Source organism: Pongo pygmaeus, chromosome 10 (genome assembly GCF_028885625.2).
Source record: "Pongo pygmaeus isolate AG05252 chromosome 10, NHGRI_mPonPyg2-v2.0_pri, whole genome shotgun sequence".
NCBI lineage: Eukaryota > Metazoa > Chordata > Mammalia > Primates > Hominidae > Pongo > Pongo pygmaeus.
In genome coordinates this window covers 123,620,204-123,641,081 of record NC_072383.2, presented here as the reverse complement: position 1 = coordinate 123,641,081, position 20,878 = coordinate 123,620,204, and the positions used below count along the sequence as shown (strand labels likewise).

The 20,878-nt window shown below is 50.7% G+C and overlaps 1 protein-coding gene across 16 annotated transcripts in view; it reads left to right on the top strand.

Annotated features, from left to right (window-relative positions):
* SCARB1 (scavenger receptor class B member 1) overlaps positions 1 to 20,878 on the top strand; it is a 114,904-nt gene that overhangs the window by 11,251 nt on the left and 82,775 nt on the right. For 5 of the 16 annotated variants that reach the window (XM_063646808.1, XM_063646807.1, XM_054443255.2 and 2 more), the window contains exon 1: positions 17,062 to 17,430. In XM_063646808.1, coding sequence (XP_063502878.1) covers positions 17,305 to 17,430 — 126 coding nt within the window. In that variant the 5' untranslated portion in view covers positions 17,062 to 17,304. Of the gene's footprint in view, positions 1 to 481; positions 725 to 1,870; positions 2,606 to 6,176; positions 6,364 to 13,839; positions 13,992 to 17,051; positions 17,431 to 20,878 lie in introns of those variants that run through there. The other 11 variants (XM_063646800.1, XM_063646798.1, XM_063646806.1 and 8 more) reach the window with 5 other exon arrangements.

Genomic DNA, 20,878 nt, shown 5'->3' with positions numbered 1-20,878 from the left:
CATTTTTGTTTTTGTTTTTCTTTTTTTTTTGAGGCTGAGTCTTGCTCTGTCTCCCAGGCTGGAGAGCAGTGGCGTGATCTCGGCTCACGGGGTTCAAGTGATTCTCCTCCCTCAGCCTCCGAAGCAGCTGGGATTACAGGCGCCCACCACCATGCCTGGCTAATTTTTGTATTTTAATTAGAGATGGGTTTCACCATGTTGGCCAGGCTGGTCTCGAACTCCTGACCTCAAGTGATCCACCTGCCTCGGCCTCCCAAAGTGCTAGGATTACAGGCGTGAACCACCACGCCTGGCCCCTTCCATCTTTTTTTTTTGAGACAGAGTTTCGCTCTGCTACCCAGGCTGGAGTGCAGTGGCGTGATCATGACTCATTGCAGCCTTAACCTCCTGGGCTCAAGCGATCCTCCCGCATCAGCCTCTGGAGTAGCTGGGACTACAGGTGCGTTTGCCACCACACCTAGCTAATTTTTGTTTTTTGTAGAGGTGGGGTTTCGCCAAGCGGCCCAAGCTGATCTTGAACTCCTGAGCTCAATCAATTCTCCCGCCTCGGCCTCCCAAAGTGTTGGGATTACAGGCGTGAGCTACTGCACCCATCCCAAAGAATATTTTTGGAACCAGCTTCTCCATGGGTTCCAGCCATCCCTGGCAGACGCCTTGGCCAGCAGCCTAAGAACGGTTGCCCCTCAGGAAAGAAACTGACAGCTTTGCGGTTCTGTATTGAAGGGTAAGGGCATCTCCTAAGCTCCATTGTTCTTGGTACCCACGCTGGTTTCAGGAGGCACCTCCTGCCTGGCTCCATGGCAGCTGGCCTCTCTGATGCTGTGGACGGTATCCCTGGGCCTCAGTGGGCCCTGGGCAGAGCGGGTGGGTGTTGGAGACAAGGGGCCGGTGGCAAGAGCTGCAGTTTTCTGTGCAGGAAGGAAAATGTTGGTCCAGTAGGAAAACGGGCAAAACAGATGGGGAGTCGCTGCACATGGAGCTGTTTGGTTAGGCTGAAGCGTGAAACTTTGGCTTTCGTTTTAAAAGCCTGTGTTTGGCCGGGCATGGTGGCTCATGCCTGTAATCCCAGCACTTTGGGTGGCCGAGGTGGGCGGATCACGAGGTCAGGAGTTTGAGACCAGCCTGGCCAACATGGTGAAACCCCGTCTCTACTAATAGTACAAAAGTTAGCCAGATATGGTGGCAGGCGCCTGTAATCCCAGCTACTTGGGAGGCTGAGACAGGAGAATCTCTTGAACCCGGGGGGTGGAGGTTGCAGTGAGCAAGATTGCACCATTGCACTCCAGCCTGGTGACAGAGCTAGACTCCGTCTCAAAAAAAAAAAAAAAAAAGAGCCTGTGTGCTTCAGGCCCACGCATGGTGAGAGGTAAGGTGGTTCTCTTGAGTTAGAAAGTGAACCTCAAAAACTCATCTCTGATTCCAACATAGCAGAGCCCTTAAACACTGGGCCCGGGAGCAAAAGCCCAAAGAAAAGGGGAGAAGGCTGGGTGCAGTGGTTCATGCCTGTAATCCCAGCACTTTGGGAGGACGAGGCAGGCGGATCCCTTGAGCCAAGGAATTTGAAACCAGCCTGGGCAACACAGTGAGACCCTCATCTCTACGAAAAAAATACAAAAACTAGCCAGGCATGGTGGCAGGTGCCTGTAGTCCCAGCTATTCTGGAGGCTGGTGTGGGAGGATTGCCTGAGCCCAGGAGTTTGAGGCTGCAGTGAGCCAAGTTTGCGCCACTGCACTCCAGCCTGGGCGACAGAGAGACCCTGTCTCAAAAAAAAAAAAAAAAAAAAAAAAAAAAAAAAAAAAAAAAAAAAATTAAAAATTAAAAAAAAGGGAGGCGAGAAATTCAGACTGTGGACCTTTTGTTCGCTTTTAGATACTTTCTTGAAAGCTGCTGCCACGATTGTGATGCTCTCACATTCCACGGTTCAGTTCCTCCGACGCACAACGTTCACTCCTACCTCAGGGCCTTTGTGTGTGCCGTGCCCTCCGCCTAGAATGCTCTCTCTGGGTCTTCCCACGGTTGGCTCTTCATCCAGTTCTCCGTTAGATGTCACCTTTCCAGAGAGCCCACACCCTCCCTCGCTCTCTCTCAAACTGCTGGGTTTTGTTTCTTGCCAGCATTGAACATTATCTGAAACTGTTTTGATGCCTTATTCCTGGACTTGCTTTGGTGTCTGTCTGCAGCCTCTGGAGTGCGCCTCTAGGAAAGAAACGCCTTTTCATGAGCCACAGTGCCCAGTGCTGGTGCATCGAGGGCGCTCCGTGGATACTCACTGAAGGACAAAGTCAATAAAGCTGTTGATGGTGGCTGCTGGCCACTTGCCGGCTGGGTTTATATCTGTAGCCATTGAGGCTGCTTTTGGCTGAAAGTCCTAGAAAGCACCCAAGAGGTTTAACAATAAAGATATTTATTATTTCCATATAAGGGGAAGTCCTGAGACAGGGCAGCTTTGGGGTTCTTGATTTCATTTTTTTTTTTTTTTGAGATGTGGTCTCACTCTGTCGCCCAGGCTGCAGTGCAATGGCGTGATCTTGGCTCATGGCAACCTCCACCTCCCAGGTTCAAGCGATTCTCCTGTCTCAGCCTTCCAAGTAACTGGGATTACAGGTATGTGCCACCATGGCTGGCTAATTTTTGTATTTTTAGTAGAGACGGGGTTTAGCCATGTTGGCTAGACTGGTCTTGAACTCCTGACCGCGGGTGATCCACCTGCCTTGGCCTCCCAAAGTGCTAAGATTACAGGCATGAGACACTGTGCCCAGGCTTTTTATTTTTAAAATAGAGACACGGTCTCACTATATTGGCCAGACTGGACTTGAACTACTGGCCTCAAGCAATCCTTCTGCCTCGGCCTCCCAAAGTGCTGGGATTACATGCATGAGCCACGGGGCCTGGCGTTCTCAATTTCTTTTTAAATTTTATTTATTTATATTTTTATTTAAAAAATACAGACAGGGTCTCACTATGTTAGCCAGGTTGGTCTTGAACTACTGGCCTCAAGCAATCCTTCCGCCTCGGCCTCCCAAAGTGCTGGGATTACATGCATGAGCCACCGCGCCCAGCCGGCTCTCAGTTTCAATGTCAACGGGATCCTGAAGAACCAGGTTCTCTGCATCTCTCTGCTCTGGCATTTTCTGCAGGGCACAGTGGCTGCCTGTGTCTGGGCATCTCATCCAACAGGACGCATGCAGGAAGCATCTCTTCCTTGGTCCATTTTTATCAGCAATGAAACCTTTCCAAGAATTCCCCCAGCTCACTCCCTCCCATGTTTTTGACCAGCATTTGCTCACATGTCCACCCCTAAGCCAATCGTAGTGAGAGGAACTGTATTACCAAGATGGTTGAGAATAATCAGGATTTCTTCCAGATGGGGGAATGAGGTCCCCCTCTTTGAGCATCTGTGGATACTGGGAAGCAGATAGACCCTCTGCGTTCAAGAAAGAAGGGGTGAGAAAGAATGAATTTCGGAAAGGCAACCAGTGGTATCTATCATCACACTTGTTTAATTTCATCCTCACAAAAACCCTCTGAGGTATTACTTGTCCCCATCAGCATTCTCGTATTTGACCTCTGAGTGGATCATCTTTTTAATTTTTAAAATTTTTGTGGGTACACGGTAGGTGTATCTATTTATGGGATACATGTTTTGATATGGGCAAGCAAAGTGTAATAATCATGTCATGGAGAATGGGGTGTTCATCCCCTCAAGCATTCATCCTTTGTGTTACAAACAATCCAATTCTACTCTTTGTTTTTTGAGATGGAGTTTTGCTCTTGTTGCCCAGGCTGGAGTGCAATGGTACGATCTCGGCTCACTGCAACCTCTGCCGCTCAGATTCAAGTGATTCTCCTGCCTCAGCCTCCTGAGTAGCTGGAATACAGGCGCCCGCCACCATGCCTAGCTAATTTTTGTATTTTTAGTAGAGACGGGATTTCACCATGTTGGCCAGGCTGGTCTCGAACTGCTGACCTTGTGATCTGCCCACCTCGGCCTCCCAAAACGCTGGGATTACAGGTGTGAGCCACCGCGCCCAGCTTCCAATTCTACTTTTTTAGTTATTTTACTATGTACAATTAAGTTATTATTGACTCTAGTCACCCCGTTGTGCAAACAGTAGGTCTTAGTCATTCTTTTAAATGATTTTTTTTTTGTACCCGTGAACCACCCCCCCACTTCTCCTTTCTTTTAAATTAGAAAAAATTATTTTTGAGATAGGGTCTCACTGTGTTGCCAGGGTTGGTCTTGAACTCCTGAGCTCAAGTTATCCTCCTGCTTCAGCCTCCCAGAGTGCTGAGATTACAGGTGTGAGCCACCCTGACCAGCCTGATATTTATTCTTATATCCCTGTTGTGTAGAAATAAAGAAAAAAAGAGATATTTATTCAAATTCAGTAAAATATTGTGTGTGTGGCTGTGTGTGTTGTGTGCGTCTCTGCATGTGTTTGTGTGTCTGTGTGTGCCAATGTGTGTGTCTGCGTGTGTGTGTCAATGTGTGTGTCTGTGTGTGTGTTTGTGTGTCATTGTGTGTGTCTGTGTGTTGTGTGTCTCTGCATGTGTTTGTGTCTGTGTTAATGTGTGTGTCTGTGTGTGTTAATGTGTGTCTGTATGTGTCAATGTGTCTGTGTGTGTGTTTGTGTGTGTCTCTGCATGTGTTTGTGTGTCTGTGTGTGTCAATGTGTGTGTCTGTGTGTGTGTAGGGGCATGTGGAGTTCTCTGAACTAAACTCCATGAGGAATACAATATTTATTAAAAGGAAAGTAATACGATTGTACTAATCTGAAACTCACATATGTATTATTAAAACTCAACCACAGCAATTGTTTAGTCCAAGGATTGGCAAACTCTTTCTGTAAAGCAACAGATAATAACTATTTTAACTTTTTGCACTACAGGGCCTCTGTTAAAATTCCTCAACTCTGCCATTGTAGCCTGGACACAGCCATAAACTATATGAATAGGTGTGTCTGGGTTCCAATAAAACTTTATTTACAAAAACAGGCTTGGGGTCAGGTGAATAAAACTTTATTTACAAAAACAGGCTGGGGGTCAGGTTTGGCCTTCGGGCTGTAGTTTGCCAACTCCCAGTTCAGACTTAGACCAATAAAAGATTGTTTCAGGAGGAATGTTTTATCGCTGACATTTTTTAGAGTTACTGGTGCACAGTGATAAGAAATAGCAACCCAAGTTTGAATAGGCTGGGGGCTGTATCCACTGTGCCAACCTTGGTACACCTCTCATTCCCACAGTGCAGAGGAGGCCCAGGGCTCAGAGGGGCACTCCAGGCTCAGAGGGGATACTGTGGGCTGAGAAGGGCAGCTGGGGCTCAGAGGGGCAGCCAGGGCCTGGAGGAGGTGAACAACTTGCCTAGAAATCCAGTCCGTGTCGCCCAGAGTGTGAATATCACGAATACCCTCTTGGGCGGCTCCAATCCCTCCTCCCTGTGTGGTGGGGACTGCTTTCTGGGACAGACCCTGGGTCTGAGTCTGTGTTGCTCAGGGAAGCTGACACGGCCTCCTGTCACACTCGCCAGCACTTTTCTCTCTGGCTCAGGACAGGGTGGAAAAGTTAGGAAGTCCCCAGGAGTGGGCTTGGGGACAGTTTGGAGGCCCTGAGTCCCCTCATTTCCCTGACTGGAGGCGCAGAGAACACTCCAGAGGGCCCGGTGGACCTGCTGTCCTCCCTGAGCCCGCCCCACTCATATCTTATCTCTGACTCCCTGGTTCTCGATCAAAGACAGATCAAAGCTGCTCCTCATTGCTCAGGTCCCCTCAAGTCTCCTAACAGATTTCTTGACCCCAAACTTGCACTTTGTGGGAGGCTCCTATCCACCGTCTGCCTCAGCCTTTTGTTGTGTAGTTTGTTTTTACCATCTTAACCATTTCTAAATGTACATTTCAGTAGCATTAAGGACATCCACATTGTTGTGTAACCATCACCACCATCCCTCCTGGCACTTTCTCATCTTGCAAAATACAAACTGCATATGCACTGATCAATAATTCCCCACCCCCTCTCCCCCAGCCCCTGGCACCCACCATTCTCCTTTCTGTGTCTGTGGATCTGGCTCATGCAAACGGAATCGTACGGTATTTGTCCTGTTGTGGCTTATTTCACTCGCATAACTTCCTCAAGGCCCGTGCATGTTGCAGCGTGCGTCAGAACGTCTTTCCTTTTCCAGGCTGAATCCTATTCCAACGTGTGGACGGGCCCCAGCTTATTACCCACCACCCATCAGCGGACACTCGGGTTGCTCCCACCGTTGGGCGATCGTGAACAGCGCTGCAATGAACGCGGTGGCCAGATTCCTCTTCGAGTCCCCAGTTTCATTTCTTTTATACCCAGAAGTGAGACTGATGCATCACATGGTAATTCTATGTTAATTTCTTTTTGTTGTTTTTTTTTCTTGAGACAGAGTCTTGCTGTCGCCCAGGCTGGAGTGCAGTGCCATGATCTCAGCTCACTGCAAGCTCCACCTCCCAGGTTCAAGCGATTCACTTATTCCACACCTCTGAGGTGGGTCTTATTAGCCCCATTTTACAGATGGGGCAATCGAGGCCCAGACAGTTAAGTAACGTGTCCATAGGAGAGCAGGGCTTTGAACCTGGACTGTCTGGCTCCAGGTTTGCTGTTTTAAACTATTAGTCAGTTAAAACTAGTAGCCTTCTTCTTCTTCTTTTTTTTTTCTAAAGACAGCCTACTTTCTTTTTTTCTTTATTTTTGAGTCAGGGTTTCACTCTTGTTGCCCAGGCTGGAGTGCAGCGGCACGATCATGTCTCACTGCAGCCTCTACTTCCTGGGCTGAAGCAATGCTCCTGCCTCAGCCTCCCGAGTAGCTGGGACTACAGGCATGTGCCACCATGCCTGGCTAATTTTGTGTATTTTTAGTAGAGATGGGGTTTCACCATGTTGCTCAGGCTGGTCTTGAACTCGCTGGCCTCAAGCCATCCTCCCACCTCGGCCTCCCAAAGTGCTGGGATTACAGGCGTGAGCCACTGCGCCGGCCGTTACCTCCTGGCTTCTACCGCAGCTGTTGGACACCACCTCTGAGCCTCTTTCTCTTCTCTAATTCCTTTCCCACCACAAAATCAGTTCCTGTAGTAGTCTGAGCAGGAAGTGGAGAGAACACTCAAAACTGGAGACTTCGAGGATATATACAAAGGCGCAGGGAAAACGAAAGGGAGAGTGAAGCTGCTCCCCACCCTGGGGCTGAGGGGAGGAGGGCAGGGAGTGTCGCCTGGAACCTGGGAGGAGAGAGGAGTCAAGAGAGGGCTGCCTTCCAGGGACTGTGACCTCTGCTCAAGAGCTGCAGCCAGCCTGTGTGTTTCAGTTCAGTGCAGTTGGGGTATCACAGACCACCCCACATGCAGTGACTTGGAGGTGCTATTAATGATACTATTGGGGCAAGAGGTATAAACCAGGGTGACTGCCCCGTCTAAGGCGCAGTGGTCCCGGATTATCTGTTCCTTGGGCACACTGAGCACCTCCCTGACACAGGGCCTTTGCACTTGCTGGTTCAGTTGCCAGAAAGGTCCTCCCCAGCTCTCACCCTTCTGGTCTCCCCCCTCCAACCCCCATCTCCCTGTGGCATTACCTTTTTATTTCTCTCATTAGCACGTAGCACCATCTATAATCCTTATCTATTTATTTCCTTATAAATATATTTATAAATAAATAAGAAAACATATATATTTTAATCTCTCTCTCTCTCTCTTCCTTATTAAAAAGGCCAGGGCAGACCAGATGTGGCAGTTCACACCTATAATCCCAGCACTTTGGGAGGTCGAGGTGGGAGGATCGCCTGACTCCAGGAGTTCAAGACCAGCCTGGGCAACACAGTGGGACGCCCATCTGTATTAAAAAAAAATAAAAAAAGTTAGCTTGGCTGGGTGCAGTGGCTCACACCTATAATCCCAGCACTTTGGGAGGCCAAGGTGGGTGGATCATTTGAGGTCAGGAGTTTGAGATCAGCTTGGCCAACATGGTGAAACCCCATTTCTACTAAAAAATACAGATTAGCTGGGAGGGGTGGCAGGCCCCTGTAGTCCTAGCTACTCGGGAGGGAGGTTGAGGCAGGAGAATCGCTTGAACCCGGGAGGAAGGGGCTGCAGTGAGCTGACATCACGCCACTGCACTCCAGCCTGGGCGACAGAGCAAGACTCTTGTCTCAAAAAAAAAAAAAAAAAAAAATTAGCTGGTGTGGTGGCACACGTCTGCAGGAGGCTGAGGTGGGGGGATCGCTTGAGCCCAGGGGATGGAGGCTGCAGTGAGCTTTGCACCCCAGCTTGGGTGATAGAACCAGACCCTGTCTCAAAAAAAAGTAAGGTCAGGGCAGAGAGGACCTGCCTGCTTTCTTCCCCATCTCCCCCCAGGCCCTAGCACGCAGTAGGCCTGATACATAGTGAGTGCTCAGCAAGTACTTGGTAGGCCTGATACATAGTGAGTGCTCAGCAAGTATTTGCCACATAAATGAATGAATGAGCATGTCCATCCCTTCTCTGGTAGGTAGGACAGGACCAGGTGGTCTCAGAGGAATCTTCTGGGTCCTGGGATAGGAATCATCCTCCTTTCTTCAGCTGCTATTGAGAGTGGCAGCTGATAGAAACTTCTGTCCTCCAGTGACCTGGCCCACGGAGCAGCGTATTAGCTCGCAGCTGCCAGCTGGGTCCTCCCCACACACTTGCACCTTTGTCCTGGAAAGCACGTCTGTGTTGGAGGGTTAGCCCTTGCCAGAGAGGACATATCAGAGTCCCCAAAGGCCAGGGACAAAGGTGAGGATTGATCACCAGCCCTGAGTCAGAGAGGAAAGACTCCTGGAGGGAAGTCAGTGATCGGGGACTCAGAAAGGCATGATTCTGAAGGAAGACAGGATTTACAGGGCATCTCAGTCTGTTCAGGCTTCTAAAACAGAGTTACCATAGACTGGGAGAGCTTACAGACAACGGACATCTATTTCTCACATTTCTGGAGGTTGGGAAGTGCAAGACCAAGGCGCCAGTAGATTTGGTGGTGGTGAGGCCCTGCGTCTGGTTCACAGATGACAGCTTCTCTCTGTGTCCTTGCCTGGTGGAAGGGGAGAGGCAGCTCTCTAGAGCCTCGTGTGTCAGGGCCCTAATCCCATCGATGAGGCCTCTGCCCCCATGACCTTGTCACTTCCCAAAAGCCCTACCTCCTAATACCATCACATGGTAATTAGGTGTCAATGTACAAATTTCAGGGGACACATTCAGACTCTAGCATGGGGGCTAAAGTCCGGGGGCGGAGGCTAAGTTTCTGGGGGGGCTGTTTGGGGGCTCTGGAGACCTTCTCTGATATTCACAATATTGCAGGGGGCATTTTGACCTACTGAAGAGAAACAACTCCTAAAAAGTCACTTGCAGCAACATGAGAGATTCGCATTCTGATTAAAATCTATGCAGGCACCTCCTGCCTCAGAGTCGTTGCCCTGGCTATTCCCTCTGCCTGGAACGTTCTTCCCTGGATCTCAACACGTTCCTGCACTTCCTGCAGGTCTTTGCCCAAATGTCACCTTCTCACTGAGGCTGTCTCCAAACACCCCATTTAAATGGCAACCCCTCTCCCCCAGTAGCATTCACACTGTTCTGTTTCTCCCCTAAAGCACGCATCGTCCTCTAACTGCCTGTCCCATGGAAATGCAACATGCACAAACCACACACACAATTTTAAAAATTTTATGACAGAGGAACCTGTTCTGAAAAAAGAAAAAAAGATAAAAGAATTTTAGGGGTCATATTTAAAAAGTAAAAAGAAACAGGTGAAACTAATTTAACTTGTAATATTATTCAACCCTTGGTTACTGTGTGTGGATGAACCACATCTACCAGAGTCCAAGGTAAAAGCTTGCCTCTGCCGCCGGGCCATGCAGCTGCCTGGCATGGTGGCCGGGGGCAAGTTGCTCAGCCTCTCTGTGCTCCGGCTCCCTTATCGGTGATGTTCAAATAGTGTCATTTCAATGTGTAATCAGTATAAGAATATTGAGATATTTTACGCTCTTTTCATATAAAGCCTTTGAAGTCTGGGATGTATATGACATGGCATATCTCACTTCAGACTAGCCCCGTGTCAAGTGTCCCATAGCCACGTAGGGCCAGTGGCTACTGTATTGGATAGCACAGCTCTAATATCTTTTTGCTTTGTTTTTTGAGATGGGGTCTTGCTCTGTCATCCAGGCTGGAGTGCAGTGATGCCATCTTGGATCACTGCAACCTCTGCCTCCTGAGCTTAAGTGATCCTCCCACCTCAGCCTCCTGAGTGTCTGGGACCACAGGTGCGTGCCACCATGCCCAGCTAATTTTTTTTTTTTTTGTATTTATTGTAGCAACAGGGTTTTGCTATGTTGGCCAGGCTGGTCTCAAACTCCTGAGCTCAAGCAAAGTGCCTGCGTCGGCCTCCTAAACTGCTGGGATTACAGGTGTGAGCCACCGTGCCCACAGCTCTAACATTTTATAAAATCCACCAATGATGATGTTCATCACTAAAGTTATTGCTTGTCTATTAGCATACAGGACCCGCAAGGCTAGGGGCTTGCTTATGGTCCCTGCTAGGTCCCTAAACACCCAACACAGTGCCCAGCACAGAGTAGCAGCTCAATGTGAACTGAATGAATCCAGCAGGCACACTTGAGCTCTCTTTCCTCCCTCACCAGCAGCGATCCAGGTGGCAGATGTGGCTACAATGCTTTCCTGGCGGGGCGTGGTGGCTCACGCCTGTAATCCCAGCACTTTGGAAGGCTGCGGCGAGTGGATCACTTGAGCCCAGGAGTTCGAGACCAGCCTCGCCAACATAGTAAAACCGCATCTCCATTAAAAATACAAAAATTGGCCGGGTGCAGTGGCTTACACCTGTAATCCCAGAACTTTGGGAGGCCGAGGTGGGCAGACCACCTGAGGTCAGGAGTTCAAGACAAGCCTGGCCAACATGGTGAAATCCCATCTCTACAAAAATACAAAAATTAGCCAGGCATGATGGCAGGTGCCTGTAATTCCAGCTACTCGGGTGGCTGAGGCGGGAGAATCACTTGAACCCAGGAGAAGGTTGCAGTGAGCCGAGATCACACCATTGCACTCTAGCCTGGGAGACAGAGTAAGACTGCTTCTCAAAAAAAAAAAAAAAAAAATTAGCCAGGTGTGTGGCATGCACCTGTAATCCCAGCTGCTCAAGAGGCTGAGTCAGGGAGAACTGCTTAAATCCGGGAGGCGGAGGCTGCAGTGAGCTGAGATCACACCACTGCATTCCAGCCTGGGCCACAGAGCGAGTCTCCATCTGAAAAGAAAAAAAAAAAATAAGGTTTCCTGTTCCTTTGCTTTTTATTTTTTCCTTTCTCACGCCCGTCTCTTCGCTTTCCTTCACTTTCTTCCTCTTTTTCCTCTCCCTCAGCAAACAGCGCAGTGGTCATGTTTGTGGCATGTGACTGGTTCACATCTCTGCTCTCTGCTCCGCCAGGAGCCAGCTGTGCCTCCTTTAAGGACGCCCTTCAGCTTCCATGCACTGTGTTCTGTTGCCCCCGGGGATGAGTGTGATTCTTCCCAGGCTGGGAGGGGCGCAGAGCATGCAGCTGCCTGCAGAAGGTGTTGGCTCCGCCTCACACAGGCACCTTGCTAAGCATATGACCAAGATGAGCCCATGTAATCCTCACGACCACCCCAGGGTACAGGCATGACTCAGACCAATCCCAAGGCACCGATGAGGGAGCCAAGGCACAGAGAGGCTGAGCAACTCACCCCAGACCACCATGCCAGGCAGCTGTGTGGCCCGGCGGTAGAGGCAAGATTTTACCTCGGACTCTGGTAGATGTGGTTCATCTACACACACTGACCAAGGGCCTACTCTGTGGGCCACGTGCTGTTCAGGAGCCGGGGGCACAGCAATGGACGAAACAGGCAGATTCCTGCCCCGTGGAACTTTTTTTATCCTAGAAGAGGAAGGAAGCCAATCAAACAAGCAAACACCTGCCCTGGAGGGCGGTCGGTGCACAGAGAGAAATGAAGCAGCCAAGGGGGATAGGGAGGGTCCTGTGGGTGGTTTGTAACTTTCAAAGGCTGGGCAGGAAGGAAGTCGTTGCTGAGAAGATGACATTGGAGCAAGGACCTGAAGGAAGGGAGGGTGAGCCTCCTGGGTGTTAGGGAGAGGAGCATTCCAGGAGGGGACCAGGGAGTGCAAAGGTTCTGGGGCACGAGCCAGGCAGCAGGTGGAGGAGCTCCGGGGAGGAGGGTGTGGCTGGAGCAGAGTGGGCAAGGGGAGGGAGGGGGATGAGGTCAGGGAGATGTGCCGATCTGGGTGTGTTTTGACTTTGTCTCTCTAGTATGAGATGTGGTGATCTTGTGGGCCATGGTGAGGGCTTTGGCTTTTACGCTGAATGAGGTGGGAGCCACGGAAAGGTTTCTTTCTTTTTGTTTTCTTGAGAGACAGGGTCTCACTGTGTTGCCCAGGCTGGAGTGCAGTGACACAATCATAGCTCACTCACTGCAGCCTCGACTTCCTGGGCTCACGTGATTCTACCACCTCAGCCTCCTCAGTAGCTGAAACTAGAGGTGCATGCCACCTTACCTGGCTAACTTTTTATTTTTTGTAGAGCTGGTGTCTGGCTGTGTTGCCCAGGCTGATCTCCAACTCCTGGCCTCAAGGGATCCTCCTGCCTTGGCCTCCAAAAGCACTGGGATTACAGGCATGAGCCACCACGCCTGGCCATTTCTTTAAAATAACAGTTTTTATTGAGATACAATTCGCATATCATACATTCACCCATTTAAAGTATATAATTTGGCCAGGCATGATGGCTCATACTTGTAATCCCAGCACTTTGGGAGGCCAGCTGGGAGGATGACCATAATTTTGAGAGCAGCCTGGGCAACAAAGTGACACCCTGTCTCAACAAAGATGAAAACATCAGGTGTGCATAGTGGCATATACTTGTTGTCCAAGCTAGTCAGGAGGCCAAGGCGGGAGGATGGTTTGAACCCAAGACTTCAAGGCTGTAGGGAGATTATACCACTGCACTCTAGCCTGGGTGACAGAGTGAGACCCTGTCTCTTAAAAAAAAAAAAAAAGTAAAGTATGCAATTTGATGGCTTTTTGTATATTCACAGAATTGTGCAACCATCATTACCATCACTTTTACTGTCACTTTTAGAACATTTTCACCACTCCAAAATGAAACCCCAAACCTGTAACAGTCACTCCTCATTCTCCCCAGCCCCTGGCAGCCACTGGTCTACTTTGTCTCCATCGATCTGCCTACTGTGGACATTTTATATAAGCGGAATCATACATGTGGCCTTCGTGTCTGGCTTCTTTCACTTATCAATGTTTTCAAGGTTCATCCATGGTGTAGCATGCATCAGCCCTTCATTCCTTTTTATGCTGAGTCATATTTCAGTGTGCGGTTATGCCACATTTTATTTACCTATTCACCAGCTGATGGGGGTGTGGGTTATTTTCACTGCTCGGCTGCTGTGAACATTTGCATCCAGGCTTCCGTGTGGACATGCTCTTTCCTTTCTCCTGGGCATACACCCAGGAGTGGAACTGCTTGTTCTCAGGGGACCCCTATGTTTACCTTTTGAGGTTGCACCATTTTACAATCCCACAAGCGCCTCAAGAGGCTTCCAACTCCTCCAGGTCTTTGCCTGCACTCATTCTCCATCTTTGATCACGAAAGGACTCTGAGCAGTGGAGGAAAAGCATCTGACTTGATTTTCCAGGAGCCCCGTGACACCATGTTGATCATATTTTGTTATCAGCACTCTTTCTTTTCTTCTGTATCTTCGACTTTCCCCAGGGCAAGACCTCTCAAACATGACGAAGTCTTTTTTTCCCTTCTTCAGCTGCCCTCCCTACCACCGGAAGTGACTCCCCTCAGCAAGGTCAAGGTGGCTCACGTGTCCCAGCACCCTTTCATCTCTGCCCTTCTCTCTCGTTGAGTAACAGCATGGCGTGACATGAGGGCTCTCTAGCCATGGCCTTGCAGCCCTCTTGGGTAAGCATCACGTACATTTGGACCTTGAAGACTTGGTCATGAATCAGAGTTAGACTGGGTGAGATGGTCAAGGCAGGTCAGTATCAAGGAAGTGGAGGAGGGTGTCAGGGCCAGGCAGACCGCGGATTTTAGTTGACTGGCTAGTTTCCGAGAACTACAAAAATCATTAAAAAAAGGCAACTGCATAGCTGAAGGCTGTTGAAGGCCTTAAGGAATTCAATGAAGTGATATTAATTAATTAATCAATTGATCAGTTACTCGATTGATTAATGAGTTAATTAGCTGACTGAGTAAAGTATTTATTGAGTACCTGCTATGTGCCAGGCATTTTTTCCAGGTGCTGGAGATACATCGATAAGCAAAACAGGGTCAGCGTCTGTCTCTCGGGAGCTGGAGGAGATGAACAAGGAAACAGATGAGACCATTTCACACAAAGCAAGGTGGCCTGACAGAGTGGGCTGGGACTCCTGTTTTCGACAGATGCAACAGCAAAGGCTTCTCTGAGGAGTGGGTTTCAGCTGAGCCCAGAAAAGGAGAGTAGGCAGCCATGAAAGGATCTAGGGGAAGCGTATCCTAGACAGAGGAACAGGAAGTGCAAAGGTCCTGGCACAAGAAAAAGCTGGGGACGCTCAATGAACAGAAACAATGGGGCAGAGGGCAGGAGATGGAGGCAGAGAGATGGGCAGGTGCCAGGTCATGTGGTTCCAGAAAATAACGACGACAGTCCCCAGCTCAGTTGCACTGATACATTCCAGGGACTATTCTAAGCACTGGCACGTTTTTTGACTTGTTTAATCCTCATGGTAGCCCTTGGAAAGGGGCTCTTCTAATCCCCGTTTCGTAGATGAGGAGACTGAGGCACAGAAAGGGCCAAATCACTTGCCCTAGGACTCCAATGTGGGAAACCCCGGAGCCTGGATTTCTCTGAACCTGTCCCCCTGGGCTACCACAGTCTCACCCCAGCCACTCTGACCTCCCTCAGGAGTTGGGTCCTGCCCCTTGGGGCACTGGACCATATTCAGCCTCCTTAGAGGAAGGCAGTGCCAGGCAAAGCTGTCTAACCAGAACATAGCAGGTGCTCTGTAAATATTGGTTCAGGCGAAGACATGTTGCTTAAGGATGGCCCTGGGAGAAGGCTGCTTTCTTCTGGAGTTAAATAAGAGGTTTAGAAAGCCTCCCTTGGAGCACTCAAGGACTGAGCCTGCCTTACCTGGGTGCTGGGGACACCACCCTCCTTGTCCCTGTGTAACCCAGGAGTCTCTTGTCCTCTCAGTAACTTCATTCAGAAAATGAGGGGACTGGCCACATGAGGGGCCCAAAACTCAAGGTGGGGCCAGCGGTTCAGGGACCAGAAGGCAGGCCAGTTGGGGTGTGGTGGAGGACTTCAGGGGGGCGTAGAGGGCTTCTGGGACATACTCACCCATCCTAAGGGCAACTGCCACTTAGTGCCAGCCCATTGCTGTGCACACTATTCTGTTTTCTTTTCCTCTCTCGCTCTCCTTTTTTTCTTTTTTTTCCCCCCGGGGTCTTGCTGTCACCCAGGCTGGAGTGCAGTGGTAAGATCAGGGCTCACTGCAGCCTTGAACTCCAGGACTCAAGGGATCCTTCTGCCTCAGCCTCCTGAGTAGCTGGGGCCACAAGCGCATGCCATTGTGGCTGGCTAATCTTTTCATTTTCTGTACAGACTGGTCTCACTATGTTGCCCAGGCTGGTCTCCAACTAGTGGCCTCAAGTGATCCCTCACCTGGACCTTCCAAAGTGCTGGGATTACAGTTGTGGGCCACCATGCACCGGGACTGTTCTATTATCTTGGAGCACTTGCCTGCAATTATCCTTCATTCATTTGCTCACCTGCTCATCATTGGTTTCCCTCTTCATTAGAAAGTGGATACTTGGTTTGGGTTAACTAAGCTTCTCTGTGCATCAGTTTTCATTTCTTTCTTTTTCTTTTCTTTTTTTTTTTGAGATGGAGTTTCCCTCTTGTTGCCCAGGCTGGAGTGCAGTGGCGCTATCTCGGCTCGCCGCAACCTCCGCCTCCCGGGTTCAAGCGATTCTCCTGCCACAGCCTCCTGAGTAGCTGAGATTACAGGCATGCGCCACTACGCCCAGCTAATTTTGTATTGTTAGTAGAGACGGGGTTTCGCCGTGTTGGTCATGCTGGTCTTCAACTCCCAACCTCAGGTGATCCACCCGCCTAGGCCTCCCAAAGTGCTGGGATTAATAGGCGTGAGCCACCGCCCAGTTTTCTTATTGTAAAATGCAGCCATTGTGTGCAAAGCACTCAGGACAGGGGCCAGCACCTAGAAGGTTCCTCAGTCATTCATTCTAGAATATTTACTGTGAGCAGGCATTCCCCGCCAGGCCACGTTCTAGAGCTGAGGACGCGTGGGGGCCCCCCCGCCTCACGGGCTGGCATCCCAGTTGGAGCACATGGTCAGAATGCAAGGACGCAAATGAACGTGAACCTGCCAGGGGGTGCTCAGTCATAGGGTGATGGTGACACCAGCGTTACGAAGGATAGGGCCAGGCGGATACCTGGGAGAACAGAATTGCCTGTGCTGGGTGTATGAAGGCCCTGGGGCTGGAGCCTACGGGGCTTCTTCCAGGGACAGTGAGGCTGGAGATGGACTGGGGAGATGAGGGTCTAGAAGGTGGTGGCGGGGCATGTGGACCGTTGTAAGGGCTCTGGGGTTCCTGGGTGGGCTGGCGAAGCCCTACTCACTGTGACCAACCATGATGTTGGTCCCGATAGAGGAGGAGGGGAAGGAGGAGGGAAAGGGAAGGGTGAGGGGCTCAGAGGGGAGAGCTGGGAGGAGGGGAGACATAGGTGGGGGAAGGGGTAGGAGAAAGACGAAGGGAGCAAGAGGGTGAGGGGCACCAGGCCCCATAGACGTTTCGGCTCAGCGGCCACGAGGCCTCCTCAGCTCCCGCCCCAAGACGGAAGCGAGGCCGGGGGGGCAGCGGCAGCATGGCGGGGCGTGTCTTGGCGGCCATGGCCCCGCCCCCTACCCGTCCGATCAGCGCCCCGCCCCGTCCCCTCCCCTCCCCCGCCCCCGGCCCGCTCAGGCCCCGCCCCTGCCGCCGGAATCCTGGAGCCTAAGGCTGCCCGGGGGCGGTCCGGCGGCGCCGGCGATGGGGCATAAAACCACTGGCCACCTGCCGGGCTGCTCCTGCGTGAGCTGCCGTTCCGGATCCACCGTGCCTCTGCGGCCTGCGTGCCCCCAGTCCCCGCCTGTGTCGTCTCTGTCGCCGTCCCCGCCTCCTGCCAGGCGCGGAGCCCTGCGAGCCGCGGGTGGGCCCCAGGCGCGCAGACATGGGCTGCTCCGCCAAAGCACGCTGGGCTGCCGGGGCGCTGGGCGTCGCGGGGCTACTGTGCGCGGTGCTGGGCGCTGTCATGATCGTGATGGTGCCGTCGCTCATCAGGCAGCAGGTCCTCAAGGTGGGTGAGGGAGCCCCCAGGGGGTCCGCGCACGGACCCGGGCTGTTGGGCGCTGGGCGCCGGGAGGACCCGCGCGTTGCGGTAGGTGGGCGACCGCAGCGGAATCGGCGCCCGGGCCCGGCGCCGCAGAGCACAAGGGAGGCCAGGCGCTTCGGAAGGGGCTGCTGCCCGCCTCCCCACCACCCTCGCCGCCCCAGACTGAGGCTAGGGGGTAACCCAGGGGCTTTGCTGGAGGCGCAGGCCAGGGTTGGGGAGGCCTGGATGGGAGACCACCCGGGCGCCTGACCCGCCCTAAAGGGTCTGGGCGCCCACGACGGATCAGGAGTGTGGACAGGTTGCTTCTGTGGTGCTGCCCGAAGGAGCTCAGGAGTGTGTGAACGTCTGCTTTCACAACAGCCGGTAGCAGGGTCCGGTGAAATTAGAGCTGCACTTTGCTTGTATCCTGTGAGCCCAGGAGGACAGGAACCTTCTGTGAGGCCCACGTGGGTGCCCAGCTCACATGGTAGGTGCTCAGCTGAGCATCCTCCACTGCCCAGAATCTCCCCATAGGAACCCTTTCCCAGAGGCAGAATGCGCGACTCTGTTCTCCCTGCTCACTGCCTCCATGATTCAGTCTGGAAACTATAAGCCGCTTTTCTCCCCAGATTCATGCAGAGGTAGGCACCAGCCCAAGGTCCTCTGAGTGCACGCAGCCTGAAGTCTTTCCTCTGATCCTAACCTTGCGTACCATTGCCCTTTCAACCAGGGAGACCGATTAGGCGGTCAGCTGGACTGCAGACGGACAGACTCTGCCCTGGGTGCCTGGGTGGCCTGTTTGAATGAGCCTGGAGTTAGGGAAGGGCTGGGAGATTGCACAGTATCACATTTGAACTAAAAGCCATTTAGAGTTTTGAAGCCCTGGAACCCACACATGCAGTGGCGGGGAAGGGAAACTGAGGCTCACTCTTATCAAAGTTCTAGCCAGATGCAGAGCTGGGGTGAAGATGTGGACATTGTCACTCTAATGGACATCTTTTCCCCTTGGCCTGCCTCTTTGGACTGGGTTTCTTAAGAATGGTTCCTTGTCCACATTTCATGTCTGTTCCCTCATTCACAGAGTGAATGAATGAGTGATTGAATGAAGGATCTGCTTAGATTTGGCTGCCACACTTCTTGGGACCCAGCTAGCTGGCCTTAAAGATGGAGCAACATGTGGTCTCTCTCAAGGTCTCTGGGTGAGCAGTTGTCTAGGGCATCTCGGCCACGTTGTGTCTATTTTTGATTTTTCAAATCTTGTCCCGCCAAAGCCTGTAATCTGACTGCAAAGAGGTCCCGGTGGATGGTGACACTGTCTCTGGGGATGGCAGGAAAAGCAACAGAATGGCCTCTTCCCCCCCATGACAGCTCAGAGGCTTTCTCTGTTACACTGCGGGAGCTTTATTTTTCTGTGGCCTACTCATACTGAAACATGTGTGTCAGTGACAGCCTTGTGGCTGCTGCAGTGCCAGGACCCCACTGTGTGTATGCAGGGTCCCTAGAGGGGCTGTCACTCAGGCGGTTCAAGCATGTGACCCTGTGCTGTGAGTGAGCACCTGGTCTCTTGCTTTGGGAGTGTAGGGGTGGTGGGACTTATGCCAGGTAAAGAGTCTTGCCAACTCAGTTATTCGGGGGCTTATTTCAAGGTGTTTTCTTTCTCAGGATGTCATCAGGTTAAGTATGTCAGTAGGGTGTGTGTATGTGTGTGTGTGCACCACACATGCGTGCACCACCAAATTTCCCCACTCCTCTCCCGGGCTTCTAAAGAGGAAAACCACATTGTCTTCAATTGTCCTGGAGCTAGGAGCATCTGGTTTAAAGTTGAACGGGAGCCTCCCAGCATCCTTCTGTGGATATCCCAAAGGCGATTGGTTTGGGGCCGAGTGGCGTGAAGGCAGGAAGACACGCCCAGCCCAAGACGGCCACTTCTGGAACCGCCCAGGCTGGAGCAGCGGCCAAGTACCTTAGCATGGAAGAGAGCCTGTGTTCAGGGGACCAGGCGGGTGAGACACGCGCATAAGCAGGGACTGCCTGCTGGTGTTTTCTTTGGCTACATGAGTCTGTGTGCAACTTGAATGGGAGGCCTTGTGCTTTGATTTTTTTTTTTAATATGCTTTTTGATTAACAACAGAAGTCCCTACAGTTGGCCCTCTGTGTCTGCAGGTTCTGCATCCGTGGATTCAATCAACTGCAGATTGAAAGTTTTCAGAAAAAATCCCCCCAAAATAACAATACAACTAAAAAAAAGACATAAAAACAATACTGTATAACAACTATTAACATAGAATTTACATCGTATTAGGTATTATAAGTAACCTAGAGATGATTTAAAGAATACGAGAGGATGCGCGTAGGTGATATGCAAATACCACAGCATTTTATGTCGGGGACTTGAGCATCTGCAGATCTTGGTATCTATGGGGGTCCTGGAACCAACTCCCGTCTGACATTGAGGGATGACATTATATAAAATATATGAATACTTGCTCGTAAAAAAAAGTTCAAATGGAGGAAAAGAGAGAAAGTTTCCCCCATTTTATTCCCCTCCTGAGCTATTATCACCATCATTGGTGTGGATCTTTCTAGACCCTTTTCTGTGTACCAAGAGCCTGTATGTATACATACTAATATATATATTTTACATAACTTGAACTAAGTGTAAGTGAACTTGAACATGTCTAATTATCTTGCAATTTGCTTTTCAATTCAAAGATACCATCTGAAAAATTTTCCATGTCTCAGCAATAAATCTACCCCACGTTTTCCTTCATCACTGCTGGTATTCCTTTGAATGGTTATAGACTTGTTTACCTGTTTCTCCACTGAGTGATCATTTTCTCTGTCACAAATGACAGCGATATCCCGACACATCCCTCTTGGTGTGGTTCATGAACATTTCCATAGGGTGGATTTCTAGAAGTGGGGCCTTGGGAGCAGGTGTGCTTAGTTTGAGTTTTGATGATTACGGCCAAATTGCCCTTCTGCACAGCTCTGTTGCTACATCCACCCACGAGGTATGGGACTGTGCCACTTCCCCTATCTCTGCCATCACTGGTAATTACTGATTTATCATTACCATTTTTTGGTAGCCAAGTTCCCATGTGTCTCTGGTCCTCCAAGGAAGGCCCAGCTGGTGGACATGGGGGAGAGGCCCCTCACTGCAGCTGGGCTGCAAAAAAGGGATGCTCATCTTCCAAGGCTGCCGTCTTCAATGATGAGCTGGGGTGAAGATGTGGATATTGTCACACTAGTTGACATCTTTTTCCCCTTGGCTTGCTTCTTTAGACTGAATTTCTTAAAAATGGCTTCTTGTCCACATTTCATGTTTATGTCCTTTTCACAGAACTTGGATGTGTGCCCCCAGGGATCTGAACCATGTCTTCATTATTCATTGGATCACCTGAGGTCAGGAGTTTGAGACCAGCCTGGCCAA